Consider the following 19,121-nt stretch of genomic DNA (forward strand, 5'->3'; position numbering starts at 1 on the left):
CGGCGATCCATCAGCCAGTGTAATTTGGATGAGATTATTTGGCTCTCAAGGGAAGAGGAGGAGCCTTTCGCTCTAAGTAAGGGATGGAAGCACTTGGAACTCTGAGATCCTTTCTCCGAGCGAATTGGACTTCTTCCACATTCACATATTTGACTGACCGACTAAGTAAATCATCAAAACTAGTTGGGGCTTTTCTTACCAAGGTTCTAAAGAAGACTTCCTCTACTAGACTTAAGAAAAGATACTCATCAATATCTCAGAAGTCATAGAAGGAACATCTTGAGTCATTCGATTGAAACATTGAATATAATCTTTCAAAGTTTCCTTAAACTATTGCTTGAGAGCGAATAAATCCAACAACATCTTGTGATACCTCCGACTACTAGTAAAATGATATAAAAATATAGTTCTAAAGTCATTGAATGAGCGAACAAAGGCTACAAGGAGTCGAGTGAACAACCTCTGAGCCGAACCGAGAGTGTGGTCAAAAACACTTGGCACTTCATGCCATCAAAATATTGATGTAATAAGGTGATGTTTTCAAACTTTCAGACATGGCCTTTTGGATCAGTAGTACCACTATATTCGCCAATCATTGGTGGTGATAATGATGTAACAATGGATCTTCCATGACGCTTTGGCAAAAAGGAGAACTATTATGGCTCTCCAGTCAGCTAGCAGACAATGCTTTGCCTCGAGCAGGTTCTTGGGGCAGTGTGTTTCTAGATGAACATTTGAAATGCGCGTCATGAACATAAATTCCAATGGGATTACTAATCGGAATATAGGGTACGTCGGTTGGCTGTGCTAGCATTGGTTGAGGGACTTGAGGAATTCCAGTCGAGGCAGAAGGTCCCCGAGAAGTTATTTGTTGCAATTGTTGTTGCTCCAATACACATCTTATCGTGGCAGTCATGATCCGATCCAAGTCGTCTTGTGCTATGGTAATGGCGGTGATCCTCCCGGTGTCATCCATTTGAGTATCTTGGTTCAAGTATACGTTCCCACAAACGATGTCAATTTGATCCTGCTCCAAGACCCTTGGAAGATGATCCACCAGTGAACTGGTAGATGAGTTGACTGTTGCCGCTAGAACCACACGGAGAGGGAGATCGAGGGGAGAAGTCATCGTCAACTGGAGCACCTAAAGATGAACAAAGGCAGAAGAGGAGGGTTAGAATGACGCCATGGTTGCCCCAACTTTACCACTCCGACGCTTAAGTCAAATATAACGGAAACGTAAAGAGCTAGCTTAGGAAGATGAATAGTAATATCTTAGGTTCCCAAAAAATATCACACCTCCTTCCACGCTAATAAGCATTTTTTATAATGTATTTCCTAACTCTTTGTTTTAATGGTGCATAATGTCTTCTTTACTCTTTGTTTTCCGTGTATATTAATGTTGTATAATATTATTTCTAACTCTTTATTTTCTCAGTATATTAATGACCGATTGGCACGAACATCGATCATATGATTGATTCAACCGGATGAATCCAGCTGGTGAATGAGTGGCGATCATTCGTTAACAGGAATGGGACATGTAGGGTTCCTCTGACCTTGATCAAATATGATCTATCACGGTGGTAAAAGGTGAATACGCTCGCCCCCAGTGCTCCCGTCAATCCGTCTTAAGGCCAATACAGAGGAGGTAAATCATGAGCGGCTACTAGCCTTTGGAATAGTGATTAGCACATAAGAGAGGCATTTACCTCGGCTTTGCCGAGATTCGAACCCCAGATCTCATGGTGGCAACACCTCATACGCTAGCCACTATATCCATATGAGGGGATGCAAATATGATCTATCACGGTAGCAAAAGGCGAATACTCTCGCCCCAGTGCCCCCCGCAAACCCGTCCCAGGGTCAACACGGAGGAGGTAAATCACGGGCGACTACTAGCCTTTGGAATAGTGACTAGCACATAAGGAAGACATTTACCTCGGTTTTACCGAGATTCGAACCTCAGACCTCATGGTGGCAACACTTCATGCGCTAGCCACTAGATCCATCAAAGGGGACATAAATATGATATATCACGGTGACAAAAAGCGAATACGCTCGCCCCCAGCGCCCCCGCCAATCCGTCCCAAAGTCAACACGAAGGAGGTAAATCATGGACGGCTACTAACTTTTAGAATAGTGACTAGCACGTAAGGGAGGATAAATATGATCTATCACGGTGGTAAAAAAAGACGAATATGCTCGCTCCTAGCGCCCCCGCCAATCCGTCCCAGGGCTAACACGGAGGAGGTAAATCACGAGCGGCTACTAGCCTTTGAAATAGTGACTAGCACATAAGGGAGGTATTTATCTCGGTTTTATTGAGATTCGGACCTTAAACCTCATGATAACAACATCTCATTCGCTAGCCACTAGATCCATCCGAAGGGACGTAAATATGATCTATATTGACAATTGGTGGGCTATCATGTTCTCATTATCATCATGGTGACAGCCCGTCGTCGTGAAGATAGGCGGGAGGGTGCAACGGAGGGTGGTGTTGAGGACGAAGGCGTACGTACTCCGACAAGCGGGTGGGTGGATCGAAGTTGCAGCAAGAAGAGATTCTATTTTTATCTTCAACTATTACAATTATTCTAATATTGTAAATCTGTTTTGTAAAAGGTGGAAGAGAGAAAAATATAATAATTGTTATAAATTTATAGGTCCTGAAAAAGACACTGAAAATTTTAAATCATATAAAATACCCGTTATTTGCAGCATTTATTCTATGCAAATATTCTTAGAGCGTCTTAATCAATTTCCTTATCTAAAATAGAAAATTTAAAATAAAAAATTATTTTATTAAATTTAGATATTTATTTTTTATCATATCAATTTTTCTATTTTTTCTCTTCTTTATAATATTTAAAAATTAAAATTTATTTTTTAAATTTAGAGAAGTACTATTTATAAATATAAAATTTAAAAAATAAATAAAATACCTAAAATCTAGGTTAAAATTATCAGATAGATAACTGATATAGATACTCTTGCAATACAAGTTTTTATAAAAGTAATATTTCCATTCTACATCTTTCTCACACATAAAATATCTTATCACACTTTCCAAACCATTTCTAATATTAAGTCTTTTATAATTTTTTTTTTTTTTTTGAAACGTAGTGTTTCAAAGATATGTGAATCACTCTCAATTAGCTATATTTCCATATATAAAACTAAAAAATATAATTTTCTTTGCTGCATTTAAATCCTGACACCTTGATCGAAATGAGAAACAAACAGACAAATTGATGCTAAAGCAGAAGCATCAACTAAAACTCTTAACCAGTGTTTTTAAATCCTGTTTCAGTTGATATTGTGAAACTCTTAACCAGTGTCTTTAAAACCGGGTCAGACTGAAAACAATTTTTTCTGAAACCAGAACGCAGAGGTTCAAACACTAGGTTTGTGTTTGAAAACACGGGCTTCCACAAGCTTCAATTTCTGAATTTGAATGATCTTAGATATCAAATATCCTAAAACAAAGTATTGATGAGGATCGGCTACAGTGACCATTATTGCCCAGGATTGAGGAACTTGTATCTTAACACAAGGAGCAAGAAAATAAGGAATTTTTTCTGTAACAAAGAGATGGCATGGTGAAAATACAAGATGCTTGTTCCAAGATAAATGGAAGAACATACAATAGTTTTTGCTATAGAAAATAAAAGTATCATTTACACTCCACCAAATACTATTTTCCTTCACACAAGTAATAACATGTAAAAAACTACACGACATTGAATTTGAAGCAAATGACATTTTTGAACCTTAACAATTATTATGACACAATTTTAAGAGGGAAGAGTCAGCATATCATTATTTATCTTGCCATTGGTCCCGATATCTCAGTCATTGTAGACACTCCTATCTCAGGAGCACTGTTCAGGCTCACATCACTTACTTCTGAGTATAGATTCTCACTGTGTGTGATTGTATGGGTGACTGTGTTCGCAGTGTTATAATGAGAGTTCTCTAGTTCTAAGGTTTCTTTTAATTGCATCAAAACTTCTGTCATGGTTGGTCGTTGTTGGGATGTTTGTGCCGTGCATTTCAACGCGATATCAGCACACTTCCAGACACTGTTTAAGTCATACGCCCCTTCCAGTTTGGGATCTACAACATCCTCGATATTTCCTCTATCAATCCTTTGGAGCACCCATTGGACTAAGTGTACATTTTCTGTACCTGGAACTATTGGAGGTAGCCCAGTGATAAGTTCCAAAAGAACCACGCCGAAGCTGTACACGTCACTTTTCTCGCTAAGTTGGAAGGTATTGCAATACCTGACACACAATACGAAAGATTTCCAATCATAAATTTTACACAAAAATAAGCAGTATGAAAGCTTAATGACACTGTAGTTGAAGTTGATTGCCTAATTGTTAATCATTATAAAGAGAGATAATTACTAGTCCTATTAGTTGTCAAGACATGGTAGGATATGGCCTGGGATTTTCACAATGTGCATATGTTTGCTGTTATTGGACAAAATGGAACATGCAAGATATATGATTTAACTTTCGAGTGATAATACAAATACCACTTGGTACGACCCTATAAATCTTAAAACTCATGAATCCTCTTAATTTAACTTGATGCATTTTCTATTAGTCTATTTCTTCAAATTTGTTTGCCTACTTATTGCTACAACTACTAATGTTTTTAGTGGTTGCATTTCATTCTAGGATAGAAAAAACATATATTAATATTATGAATCAAGCTTCCTTTCCTTCATTTAAAAAAAAATACCAAAGCAAATAGTCTAAGCACTCAGAGAGGTGGATAATTATATTAAAACATGGATGTCAAAACAAGAAGTTCTATGATGATGGATTTTTTTTTTTCTTTTGGATCCTTGGTTACTATCTTTCTACTAGGTAGAGATGCTTCCTTGAAACAACTAAATAAATGAAAAACAATGACATACTCAGGATCAAGGTATCCAGGAGTTCCCACCACTACAGTGGATATATGGCTGTTTGCCTCACTTAGAAAAGCTTTCGAAAGCCCAAAATCTGTTATCTTAGCTTCCAGAGTTTCGCTCAAAAGGATATTTCCAGACTTCACATCTCTATGAACTAGTGGTGGTCTGGATCCTTTTTGCAAATACTCTAGCCCTGCAATGCAATTTATAGATGAACCAAGATGGTCTCAGATGAATGGTATGGGAATCAGGCAAGGGGATATTGATACTTGACAATGCACATTATTCCAAACCTTGTGCAGAATCAATTGCAATATGAAGACGTTGTCTCCAACTTAAAGCTCTACAATTGTTTGCCCTGCCTGCATCATGTCAAATTAACAAGCCATCGACATTCAATAGGTTATAGGTTAAAACAATAAGTTAAATGAAGTAAAGATTGGTGCCTGGCAAAATATTGTAAGACAAATAAATAAAAAATAGGCATCATCATTCTCCCATTGGTATTCTCAAATAATTAAGTAAGAATACACATGTTAGATTCAGTTAACCATGTGTTTGATTGGAGAATATATCTTTAAATAGTTAGATCATAAGCTGAATCTAATTCTTGTCACCTAATCGTCATGCATGCTATAAAGCAAGTGATATTATGAAAGAAATCAGATATTAGATAATAATATTTAATGTAGTTTCAAACCTCGCAGATGATCTTGTAGTGTTCCTTGAGACATAAACTCATAGACAAGTGCCAAATGATTTACTTCATTGCAGTAGCCAACCAAAGAAACTAAATTCCGATGATGAACCCTAGTCAAGTGTTGGACCTGAAAAAACATAATCAATGATGTTTACGAACTAGAAACATCATGATCCAAACTAAATCAAAGAAACAGAAGTGAATTGGGCAGTTAATAATCTGTAGGATCTGACTAGTCATGGATAAGACATAATTGCTCAAGAATACTATTACATGTTTGAAAGAATAATAAAATTTCATCGGCTCTTGAATTTTTTTTGTAAAGTATACGAGTTTATACATTCATTCCCCCTCTCCGTCTTTGATTATGCAAAATCTCCCAATGGATTCCCATTCAACAACCATCTCCAACCAATTAAATTCAACTATCCACATATGTATCAGATTTATTTACCTCAGCAAGAAACTCTTTAGTTCCTTGTGATGATGATTGTGATAGCATTTTGACCGCAATTTGAAGACCGTCTTCCAAATGTCCATGGAAAACAGACCCAAATCCTCCTTTGCCTAGGATCTTTTGAAAGTTATTAGTGATGTTATGTAATTCCATGTATGTGAATTGGCGATTTTCAAACTGCAATGTATCTGTTTGCTCTGGGAAGCCATTTTGTGGATCCAATGCACTGTCTTTTCTCAAACCTTCCAAGTTTCAAATAAAGAATAAAATTGTTGAATGCATGTCAGAAAATGGATGATGGTCTACTATTACTGAATTGCAAGAGTTTGTCACAGAAATCTCACCTTGTGTTTTCCTCACCCTCCAAACTATGACTATCACTGCAAGAAGTATTAACACTAGAACTATACAAAGAATCACAATCATCGGTGTTGATATTTTCTTCTTTTTTGGTGCAGACATCACATTGCACGATGTACCATTGTTACAAAGATGTGGATTCCCATCTAGTCTGCATGAGATTATAACTTGCTTTATGGTTAAAGATATGTATGAAGTTATGAAGAATTCTCCAACCAAAAAAGGAAAGATGCAGCGAGTTCAAGGACAAATTGAACAAACTTTAATGTCAAATTATTAAACTAAGTTTAAACAGCAAAACTCCTAATATTTCTCTACTCCATGCCTAGATTTCTTTAATGATCGAGCGAGCCCTTTCATATTACGAATCATTAAAGAAAAATGGAAAGACCTAAACTTAAATGTAACACAAACCTTAAGGTAAGCAATCCATTTTGTGCCATTTCAAGGAGGTTCAAAGGAACTGATCCATTTAACTGGTTGGCAGTCAAATCACTACAAGCAATCATGAAATGTGAAGTCATTTTCTACCTTTTCCATATATATAGTGAAAGAAGGATTAAGAATTATGCTTACAGTAGTTTGAGAGAACTTAAGTTTGCTAGATCATCTGGTATTGGCCCTGTTAAATTGTTGTAAGACAAATCCCTAGAAAAAATGATTAAAGAACAATTGTTAGATAATAATTCCTCCTAAAATGTTTCATGGTTTCCCAACAAATGTTTGCATGGCCTGGCATTGACCTCAACAATCCAAGAATACTGTTAATGACGGTTTGCCATATTCAATGAATACTGAAAGGAAAAGGGAAAACAAATAGCAAGCGATGAGCAGCCTTACAAGTGTTGAAGTGCACTAAGACTAGCAAAAGATTTGGTTATTTCCCCAGTCAGGCCACTTGATGACAGGCTCCTGTAGAACAATAGTGACTGATAAGAATATTACAGAATTTTCAAACGGTTGGTCCTAGCATTTCATGATTAATAGTCTGAGTTATATGAACTTGGAAACTCACAAAGCAGTGACTCTTGGAGAATTTGACAAGCTATAATTACAACTTAGTCCATCCCAGACAAAATCACTAGGGGAACATGGATCTCCCATCCAATTCCTCTGGATCCGATACCGCTCCTTGATCACTGACATGGCATCAACTGCAAAAAAGAGAAAACAAGCACTATTGGCATGCGACCAGACTAAGTACATATCTTAGCAGTAGCATATTGCACACCCCAAAGCAAATACTAATCAAATAATTAGCACTAAAATTCCCAACAATACCTTATCAGTAGAGTCCATTGAAATAAAGATCAATCTGCTTAATATCATATGTACCTTCCAATCCCAACACCTGTTTCAATCTATGGTTTTCGAGCTAATGTTTTTTCTCTTTATGCTGATTTGTTTTGGTTCTTTTCCAATACCAATTATCATAATTAAGTTTTTTTCTGATAGACATATCAAATTTAGGAAAATTTGAACAACTTAAAATAAAGGATTGAGGTTTTCGTGAGCATCTAAAGCTAGATTCTTCATGCTAATGTGCACTGTTGTGAAGGTGAGAATTTGAGTTGGAACTTCTTTTACCGTTCCCACACTGCCTTAGCTCTTTTAGGAACATTCCATTCCATCAAGTCCTCCTTGTTACACTGTAACAGAAAGAAGTGGGGAAAAAAAGGGCGAAGGAACGAAAGTGGATACATACCATCTCCAGCATCCGAGGGCACGGAGGCATTGCTCATGGTCATGTAGATCTCGAAGGCATTGAGGATGGGCGGGAGAGTGGAGTTGCTAAGAGCCTGGAGGGAGAAGTTATAGGTGGGGGACGAAGGGAGGGGCAAGAGGCTGTAGACGGCGGCCGAGTAGAGGTAAGGGGGAGTCATTATGTTTATATCCCCCGGCCACCGGATTCCATTCGCGTAGATGTTGAACTGCCTCGATTGATTGGTACCGGAGAGGTCTAAGATCTCGGATATGTGGAGGATGAGGAAGAACTGGTTGACGTAATCGGGGAGGGGATGCCATGAAATGGCGAGGCTGGAGTTGGAGTTGATGGGGGTGACGGCGGTCTGCATGACGACGGAGGGAACTTCGAACAAGTCCAGGTAGATGTTTTGGACGGTGGAGTTGGTGGAGACGTTGTTCCACTGCGGGGGGCTCCATGGATCCCACAACCGATCGAGCGGGTCGGCCGGATACCTAGAGAAGGAAGCGAGAAGCACATTTTACCAATCTAGTCCAAAAATAATAAATAAATTACTTAAAAAGAGATAAATGTATACTTGATATATTTGTAAAACTAAATATTTATAGAAATTTTACATTAATTTCTATCCTAGAATGCCAATTAAAAAAATTATATAGTTAAAAAATTATATTTTATTATTGTTTTAATTTTAAAAAAATAAAAAGTAAAATAAAAAATTAGAATATTTTTTTCATCCTAAAAATATTGTAATTACTATGTGTGAAAGTAAATATTATAATATAATGCAAAATTATATAAAATATAGTCATATCTATTTATTAACTTGATTAAAATAATTCATATAGCAGATACTAAATAAGATTTAATTATTATTGTATTAAAATTATATGAATTTAATTACAAATAATTTTAATATAATTAAAATCCCTTAAAAAATATTATAGGATCATAATGTTATAATAATTTATTGTGAATTGATTTTAATTAAATCGAAATAATTTTGATTAAATTTAAATAGTTTTAATAAAATTGAAAAAAAAGTATTTTAATAAATATAGTTTATATATTATAATTTTTGGTTAAATTGAATTGATTTATTTTTTCACGTATAGTAACTATTATACTAATAATGCCAACATAGAAATATTTTTAAAATAAATAATATATTAATGTTTAAATAAAATATTTGATAAAAAGTTAGCTGAATATATATATATATATAATATTATATAATTTTTTAAAACTATACTAGTTATGTTATATTAGACTGGCTGAAAATCAACCTTAAAAGGCTTTTAGTGAAATTAGGTAATATTTTTTATAATATTTAGCCAAAACATTAACTTTAATGATATTAATTTTAATAATTAGATTTCTCATTTTTGTGTAATGTGATTTTCAATAATAATAATAATAACCTGATGAAGTCAGACTGCACTCCCAAATTAAACCGGCTGCCCATCACCAAACTCCGCGACTCGTTCGCCGCCGGATACAGACTGTCCTTCAAAGGCCGCAAGTCGATCCCAGAGATGAACGGCGTCCCCTTGCCAGTGTTCACCAGGCACACCGACAAGTACCTAAAAGAAAGGAGATCACAATTGCTCTTTCAATATAGTTTCTTGATTTTACCTACTGAACTATACCCGGTGGTGGCCGCCGTGATGATCTCCATCCAAATGGGTGACTCCATGCTGATCACGCTCACCCCCGCCCAGTAGTTGACGCCAAGGTGGAGGTCGAAGGACAGCTGCTGGCCGATGCGCCGGCCGTCGTAGTTTCCATAGAAGAACCACGCCCGGAGGAGGTACTTGGACCCCCGCGCCACCGCCGGCGATCGGATGGTGTAGCAGTTGCGGGTGCCGTTGGGGAAGGCACGTAGAGTGTCGAGCACAGGGGTCGGGACGTGGCCCACGTAGGGTATGGAGGTGTTGCGGTTGACGCCGGTGTCGATGAAGCTGGCGTCGGAGACGTAGGAGATGTTGGTGAGGGGGTCGACGTAGGACGAACCGGGCTCGAGGCCGCAGTCAATGGAGAGAAAGCCGAGGGCGTCTGTGGACTGAGAGCGAGCTCCGGCGGAGGCCATAGCGAGGACGAGGAGGACCGGCCACCAAAATCTGGAATCCATTTTCTTCTTCTTCCGGTATGCAATCGCCATGGCAGAGCAGAGCAGAGCACGTTTTCAATAGAATCAGGAACACCTTTCGTTTCACTCCCCACTGTTTTTATTTTTACAAATGAGTCCTGAACTCTTAAAAAATTTGGAAGTATCAAGAGGACTTTGAAAATATAAAAAAATAGAGGACTTTGAAAATTTTGTAAAAATAGATCATGTCTGGGTCTTGAAAATAGAATAGTTTTCAAGAGAAGACTCGTCATACGAGTCAATATATTGAAAATATAAATGAAAATTTTTAAACCATGTGAAATATCTGTATTCTTTTTATTTATTTATTATTCTTATACACTTCCTTAGTTGCAAGATTTATTTTATTTAAATATCCTTATAATGCAAATTTTGTAAAAATAACATTTTTCATAAAATATCTTATCGTAGTTTTCAAAACACCTTTTAATTAAGTCATGTAAAAGGTTATTAATTTATCAAAAAAATTCATAAAAAATCATTAACGATCCTAAAAATTATGTCATTAAACTCATGATGATCAGCTAAATTTATCCTTTTTAATTTCAAAATTTTAATATTTTTTAAAAAATATAATAGAATATTAATAAAAACTTAAAAAATATTTTAAGTATGATAATTGGAATGTAGCTAATTGGAAAAAATGAAACAAACAAAATGATGATCAGGACTAAACTAATTATTATTATTTTTTTCTCTTGTGACTAACAATTAAAAACATATAGAAAATTTTATTTGAAAGGGAATGGCGGTGGAATAGTCGAGCAGAATATAAAAAAAAATAGAATAAACAGAAAAATACAAATAAGAAAAATAGTGAAGTCATGAAAAGAATATGTTTCAAATCTTCAAAGTTTGCTGCAGCTGCACCGGCCATTCCTGCATGCCACAAATACCCATCCATAACAAAAAAAAACAAAAAAGAACAAACGAATTCTACAACAACCAATCAACTTTTAGGAGAGAGATAATTCAAAGACAGATAAAACACTTAATCATAAGACAAGTCTTTCCAAACCATACAAATGTAGGTCGAACCCATGCAAAGGTTTTGATTAAGACATGTCAAATTTTTGATTGAGATGTGAAGCAAACAGACTAGTGAATGAAAAAGCTGAAGACTGGTGGATAATAAAGTTGAAGTCCACCCTCTCTATTTAAATCCTGCTTGACTTGATACTTAGTGAAATACTTAATCTGTGTTTTTAAGACCGGATCAGATTGAAAACATTTTATCTGATCAGCTCGACTGCATAAATCATGACGCAGAGGTCGACTAGTCCAAACCCGAGATTTTTAGTGTAAGATGAGGAATTATCACGAGTGACTATTAATCATTAGTGCAGATAACTGTATTTTAAAAATAGAGGACTTTGAAAAAATAGAGGACTTAGAAAGAAGATTAATTGTGTTTAAGAGGGAAGAGTCAAGCATATGCTTATGTTTATCTTGCAGTTGGTCCAAAAATCTTAGTCATTCTAGAAATTTCTATCTCATAAGCATTGTTTAGGCTAACTGTGTTTCCAGTGATGTACCAAGAGTTTTCTAGTTCCAAACTCTCTTTGCTTCACAATTATTTCTATATCAACACGATATCAGCACACTTCATATACAATTTATGTCATACTCTCCTTCCAACCTAAGATCTACAACATCTTCAATGTATCCTCTGACAATAGCCTTTGGAGCACCCATTGGGCTAGGAGTACAATTTCTGTACTTAGAACTATTGGAGGTAGCCCAGTGATCAACCCCAAAAGACTCACTCTATAGCTATACGAGCCGGAAGGTATTGTAATATTTGACACAACAAATTTTCAATCATAAATTTTGCACAAAAAATAAACACAGCAGGCCCGACTTAAGGCATTAAGGCCCATGCCTAGGGCTCTAATATTATTAGGGCCCATTGATTAAATAATTAAGTAAAGACATTAAAAAAAAAAATTGAGTCATTAATATTAATTAATCTAACCCATTAATGACATCTTATTAATTAATTCATTAGTCCTATTTACATATTTATCCTTATTTTCTCATAATTACAATTAATCAAGATTTTATTTTATTTAATCTTATTTCCTCATGGACTTAGTCAAGATTTTATTCTATTTAATTATATATTTTATAAAATTAATAAATTTTTTCCTTCTCAATATCTCTAAAAAAACCCTAATTGTTCTTTCACCAATGCTTCATGTCTATTTATTTTCTTCTCATTAATTTTGTATGTTTATATTCAATCGTCGGCATCTTTTTTTTTTTCTCATCAATAATTTTGTACGTTTATGTTCTCTCGCCGGTGATACTCTCATAGAACGCTCTTCTCCTTACTCGATGATAATATTTCTTTTTCACTCTTTCTTTTTCTTCCTCAATAATAATATAAATCAGAGTTTTTTTTATCATACAACGTAAAATAAAATACTTCATTAAAAAAAATTAAAATTAATAAAGTTTTATTTACGTTCAATGTCTCAAAAAGATTAAATAATTTAACCGTCTTAAAAAAATTATCTAAATATTAACGAAAAAACTAAATTTTATATAAAAGTAATATTTTATTTTTTAAAAAATAAATCATTTTTTTTTAAATCGATCATTCTCAATCCCAAATTCAAATGGAAAAAGCTTGAGAAAAAAATTTAAAAATATATTAAAGGATTTTTTTAATTTATTTTTGCCTATGGCCTCGGGAAATCTTGAGACGGCCCTAATTAAAACACAGTGTGAAAGCTTAATGATACTTTAGTTGAAGTTAATTGTCTCATTGTTAGTCATTATTATAGAGAAAGAATCATTAGTTCAGAAGATTAGTTTTGGACAGAGACATGGCCTGAGATTTTCACAATGTGCATATTACCATCTAAAACATACATGAAAGATATAAGATTAACTTTGAGTGATAATTGAAATACCACTTGCTACTGTCCTATAAACCTTAAAACTCATGATTCCTCTTTATTTAACTTGATGTATTTTCTATTAATCTATTTTTTCAAATTTGTTTGCCTACGTATTGTTACAACGTAACTACTAATGTTTTCAATTGTTACATTTCATTCCTGAAAATGAAAAACATAAATATCATGACTCAAGCCTTCTTTTCTTCGTTTTTAAAAAATAAAGTAAATAGCCCAAGCACACAAGGAGATGGATAGTTATATTAAACATGGATCTCAAAAGGAGAAGTTCTGAAGTTCCATGATGATAGATTTTTTTTTTTTTTTTTTGTTCTTTTGGATTTCTTGGTTACTGTATTTCGACTAGGTAGAGATATTCTTGAAAAAACTAAATAAATGAAAAACAATGATATAGTCAGGATATATGACTATTTGCCTCACTTTCGAAAGTCCAAAATATGCTATCTCAGCTTCCAGAGTTTCACTCAAAAAATATTTCCTGACTTCACATCTCTATGAATGGTGGTTTGCATCCTTTGTACAAGTACTCTAGCCCTACAAAGCATAAATAAATGAACCAAGATGGACTCAGATAAATAAAAGCATTTTAAGACATCATCAGTCTCCCTTTGGTCAGTAGTGCCTGGCAAAATATGATGCGGTTTTAAGAAATTCAAAAAATTGAGTGCACTCATTTTAAATAAAAGGCCCTAAATCAATTTTTGTAAAAGGTGACGACTCCGCTTGTGAAAGATTTTCGGAAAGAAAAAAAATATAACAATTTTCAAAGAATGATACTATAGGACATGAAGTAAAAATAAAAACTTTCGGTGACATAAAAATAGAAACGTCCGATAATGCAAACTTTCGGTGAAATAAAAACACTGATATTATTTATCTTTTGTTTATTATTCTTAGTCATCTTTCTTATTTGCAGGATTTGTTTTATTTAAATATTCTTATAATACAAATTTTGTAAAGTAACATTTTCATAAAATATCTTATGGCACTTTTTGAAACACTTTTTAATTAAGTCATTTACCAGTTTTGTTTTAAAACACTTGTAGTGTTTCAAAGTTTTCTAAATCACTCTAATTTAGCTACATTGCCATAAAACTAAAAAACATATTTTTCTTTACTGCATTTAAATTCTGATAAATATTCAAGTACTAAAAGCAAACCTTCTTGATTGAGATGTCAAGCAAACATACAATGTGATGATAAAGCTGAAGTCCACCCTCTCTATTTAAATCCTGCTTGAGTTGATACTTGTGAAATACTTAAACAGTGTTTTCAAAACCTGATCAGAATGCACGCATTTTTTTTCTGATCAGCTCAACTGCAGAAATCGGGACACGGAGATCAATCAGTTCAAAACCTAGACTTGTGTTTCAAAACACTGGCTTCCACAAGTCTCAATTTCAAAATTTGAATGATCTTAGATATCAAATATGCTAAAACAATATATCGACGAGGATCGGCTACACTGAACATCATTGCCAAGGATTGAGGAACTTGTATCTTAACACGAGGATGAAGAACAGGGAATTTTTTTTTCTGTAACAAAGAGATAACATTGTGAAAAAACAAGATGCTTGTTCCAAGATGAAATGGAAGAACATACAATAGTTTTTGCCATAGAAAATAAAAGTATCATCTATACTCCACCAAATACTATTTTCCTTCACACAAGTAACAACATGTAAAAAGCTACCCAAGAATGAATTTGAATCGAATGACAGTTTGACCCTAATAACCATTATGACAATTTTAAGAGGGAAGAGTCGAGCAAACCCTTGTTTATCTTATCGTTGGTCCCGAAATCTCAATCAATCTAGACACTCCTATCTCAAGAATACTTTTCTGGCTTACATCGCTTACTTCTGAGTCTAGATTCTCACTGTGTGCGACTTTGTTCACAGTGTTATCATGAGAGTTCTCTAGCTTTAAGCTCTCTTTTAGCTGCATCACAACTTCTGTCATGGTTGGCCGTTGTTGGGACCTTTCTGTTGTGCATTTCAACGCGATATTAGCACACTTCCATACACTGTTTATGTCATACTCCCCTTCCAACCTAGGATCTACAATATCCTCAATGTATCCTCTGGCAAGTCTTTGGAGCACCCATTGGGTTAGGTGTACATTTTCAATACCTTGAACTATTGGAGGTAGCCCAGTGATCAACTCCAAAAGAACTACTCCATAGCTGTACACGTCACTTTTATTGCTGAGTTGGAAGGTATTGTAATACCTGACAAGCAGTACAACAGATTTCCAATCATAAATTTTATACAAAAATAAACACAGTATGAAAGTTCGATGACACTTTAGTTGAAGTTGATTGCCTCATTGTTAGTCATGATATAGAGAGAGAATCACTAGTCCAGAAGATTAATTGTGGAGATGTGGCCTGGGATTTTCACAATGTGCATATGCTTGCTGTTATTGGATAAAATGGTTTTACAGTCTAAAGCATACAAGATATATGATTTAAACTTTGAGTGATAATCCAAATATCACTTGCTACTGCCCTATAAATCATAAAACTCATGATTCCTCTTAATTTAACATGTATTTTCTTTTAATTTATTTCTTCAAATTTGTTTGCCTACTTATTGCTACAACTACTAATGTTTTCGTTGGTTGCATTTCATTCCAGGATAGAAAAAGCATATATATTATGAACCAAGCCTCCTTTCCTATATTTAAAAAAAGAATATCAAAGTAAATATTCCAAGCACACAGAGAAATAGATAGTTGTATTAAAACATGGATCTCAAAATGAAAAGTTCCATGATGATGGATTTTTTTTTCTTTTGGATTCCTTGGTTACTATCTTTCTAAAAGGTAGAGATGCATGCTAAAAACAATTAAATACATGAAAAATAGCGACATACTCAGGATCGTGGTATCCAGGAGTTCCCACGACTACAGTGGATATATGACTGTTTGCCTCACTTAGAAAAGCTTTTGAAAGCCCAAAATCTGCTATCTTAGCTTCCAAAGTTTCACTCAAAAGGATATTTCCAGACTTCACATCTCTATGAACTAATGGTGGTTTGCATCCATTTTGCAAATACTCTAGCCCTGCAATGCAATTTAATAAATGAACTAAGATGGACTCAAATGAATGGTCTGGAAATCAGGCAAGGAGATATACTTGACAGTTCACATTAATTATTCCAAACCTTGTGCAGCGTCAATTGCAATATGAAGACGTTGTCTCCAGCTTAAAGCTCTAGCATTGTTTGCCCTGCCTACATCATGTGAAATTAACAAGTTATCAACATTTAGTAAGGAAAAGCAATAAGTTAAATGAAATAAAGATTGCTTGGTATAAGTAATAACACTATTACTCTGTTTGTCAGTAGTGCCTGGCAAAACATTGTAAGATAAATAAAAACATTTTTAAACATCATCATTCTCCCTTTAGTATACTCTCAGTTGCATTCAACTTGCATAAAACTATAACTCAATTTTATAATTAAAAATTTACTTATACACAGCAACAATCAAATAAAAATACCCATGTTACATTCAGTTAACCATGTGTTTCACAGAAGAATATATCTTTAAATAGTTAGATTATAAGCTGAATCTAATTCTTGTCACCTGGTTGTCATGCATACTATAAAGCAAGTGATATTATGAAAAAACCAACTATTAGATAATGGTATTCAATGTAGTTCCAAACCTTGCAGATGATCATGTAGTGTTCCTTGAGACATAAACTCATAGACAAGCGCCAAATGATTTACTTCACTGCAGTAGCCAACTAAAGAAACTAAATTGCGATGATGAACTCTAGTCAAGTGTTGGGCCTGGAAAAATGCAACAAGTAATGTTTACGACCTAGAAACATCAAGATCCAATCTAAATCAAAGAAACAGAAGTGAATGGCACAGTTAATATTCTATAGGATCTGACTAGTCATGGACAAGACATAATTGTTCAAGATTACTATTACTACATGTGAAGGGGAGCCTTGGCGCAATGGTAAAGTTGTTGCTTTATGACCTAAAGGTCACGGGTTCGAATCTTAAAAACAATCTTTTGCAAAAAAGCTCCCCCTCCCCGTCTTTGATTATGTAAAATCTCTCAATGGATTCACATTCAACAACCATCTCCAACCAATTAAATTCAGCCATCCACATATGTATAAGATTTATTTACCTCAGCAAGAAACTCTTTAGTTCCTTGTGATGATGATTGTGATCGCATTTTGACTGCAACTTGAGTACCGTCTTCCAAATGTCCATGGAAAACAGACCCAAATCCTCCTTTGCCTAGGATCTTTTGAAAGTTATTAGTGATGTTCTGTAATTCCATGTATGTGAATTGGCGATTTTCAAGCTGCAATGCATTATCTGTTTGCTTTAGGAAACCATTATGTTGATCCACTGAGTTGCCTCGTCTCAAACCTTTCAAGTTTCAAATAAAGAATAAGATTGTTAAATGCAATGGATGATGCGTCTACTATTACTGAACAACTACAAGAGTGTCATAGAAATCTCACCTTGTGTTTTTGTCACCCTCCAAACTCTAGTTATCACCGCAAGATTTAGTATTAACACCATTAGAACTATACAAAGAATCACGATCACCACGACCACCGGCGTTGATATTTTCTTCTTCATTGGTGTAGGCATTTCATTGCACAATGTACCATTGTTACAAAGATGTGGATACATACCATCTCCAGCATCCGAGGGCACGGAAGTGTTGCTAATGGTCATGTAGAGCTCGAAGGCATTGAGGATGGGCGGGAGAGTGGAGTTGCTGAGGGCCTCGAGGGAGATGTTATAGGTGGGGGACGAAGGGAGGGGCCCGAGGCTGTAGACGGAGTTCGAGCAGAGGTAAGGAGGAGTCATTATGTTTATATCCCCCGGCCACCGTAATCCATTCACGTAGATGTTGAACTGCCGCGATTGATTGGTACCGGAGAGGTCCAAGATCTCGGATATGTGGAGGATGGGAAAGAACTGGTTGACGTGGCCCGGGGAGGGATCCCATGTGATGACGATGCTGGTGGAGTTGATGGCGGTGATGGCGGTCTGCATGACGACGGAGGGAACTTCGAAGGAGTCCTCGGGAAGGTTTCGGACGGTGGAGTTGGTGGAGGGAACGTCGATCCAGGTCCCCGACTGCGAGGTGTCCTCGTTCCAGCCCCACAACCGATCGAACGGGTCGGCCGGATACCTAGCGAAGGAAGCGCCAAACACATTTACCAGTTTAGTCCAAAAATTATAGAGACCTTACTTAAAAGAGATTTTTAAAATTATAAAATGAGTAAAAATAAATAAAAGAATATTTTTTATTTCTATTCTAGTATAGGGATATTTTATTTTTAAAAATAAGTAAAAAATTAATTCATCCTAATTTCAATCATTTTAAACAAATTAAAAATAAAAATTTTAAAAATATTTTAATAATATATATATATATATATATATATATATATATATATATATATATATATATATATTACTATTTTATTAAAAATCTCCTCCCTTTACTAACTAACTTTGGTGAAGCCTAAAATGCATTTACGTTAATGTCCTTTTTTCTATTTATACTAAAAATAATTCTAAGGTTTATTAGTAATTCCACAAGCGAAACAATCAGTGATCTAGAGTTCGAGACTCAGCTACAACGTATTATTATAAATTTTTCTCATCATTAATTTTCTCTGGTTGTTTTATATAAAAAAATATAGTTCTCTTTAGTCTCATATCTTAGAATTGACAATACTATGATCAAAGAAGCTTCTATAAATATTTTAGGCCGACGATGTTAAAAAATATATTTTTCTTAGTTTTTTTTACTAAGACAAGTATAATATTAAATTAAAATAATTTTTTGCATAGGGAAACCCGTTACAGTAGTTTGTTGTTGGGATTCTCTAGCGTCACTA

General features: G+C 34.9%; 2 protein-coding genes across 2 annotated transcripts; both read right to left on the minus strand.

The window, feature by feature from the left end:
* Window positions 1–3,635: 3,635 nt before the first annotated feature.
* Window positions 3,636–10,294, minus strand: LOC122047784 (probable LRR receptor-like serine/threonine-protein kinase At1g05700). Its single transcript, XM_042609260.1, has 13 exons — window positions 9,805–10,294; window positions 9,577–9,738; window positions 8,156–8,649; window positions 7,466–7,604; window positions 7,291–7,362; window positions 7,027–7,098; window positions 6,865–6,945; window positions 6,435–6,601; window positions 6,088–6,332; window positions 5,634–5,760; window positions 5,227–5,295; window positions 4,937–5,126; window positions 3,636–4,292 (listed from the first exon to the last, which is right to left on the minus strand). Exons 1-13 carry the CDS (start codon window positions 10,284–10,286, stop codon window positions 3,830–3,832), a joined length of 2,763 nt encoding a protein of 920 aa, XP_042465194.1. The 5' UTR covers window positions 10,287–10,294; the 3' UTR covers window positions 3,636–3,829.
* Window positions 10,295–14,786: 4,492 nt separating this feature from the next.
* LOC122047787 (probable LRR receptor-like serine/threonine-protein kinase At1g05700) lies at window positions 14,787–18,435 on the minus strand. The gene is made up of 6 exons (XM_042609263.1): window positions 17,724–18,435; window positions 17,381–17,628; window positions 16,902–17,028; window positions 16,396–16,464; window positions 16,105–16,294; window positions 14,787–15,458 (listed from the first exon to the last, which is right to left on the minus strand). The coding sequence occupies exons 1-6, from the start codon at window positions 18,265–18,267 to the stop codon at window positions 15,008–15,010; spliced, it is 1,629 nt and encodes a 542-aa protein (XP_042465197.1). The 5' UTR covers window positions 18,268–18,435; the 3' UTR covers window positions 14,787–15,007.
* Between the last annotated feature and the right edge of the window lie 686 nt (window positions 18,436–19,121).

The sequence above is a fragment of the Zingiber officinale genome, chromosome 2B (assembly GCF_018446385.1).
Source record: "Zingiber officinale cultivar Zhangliang chromosome 2B, Zo_v1.1, whole genome shotgun sequence".
NCBI lineage: Eukaryota > Viridiplantae > Streptophyta > Magnoliopsida > Zingiberales > Zingiberaceae > Zingiber > Zingiber officinale.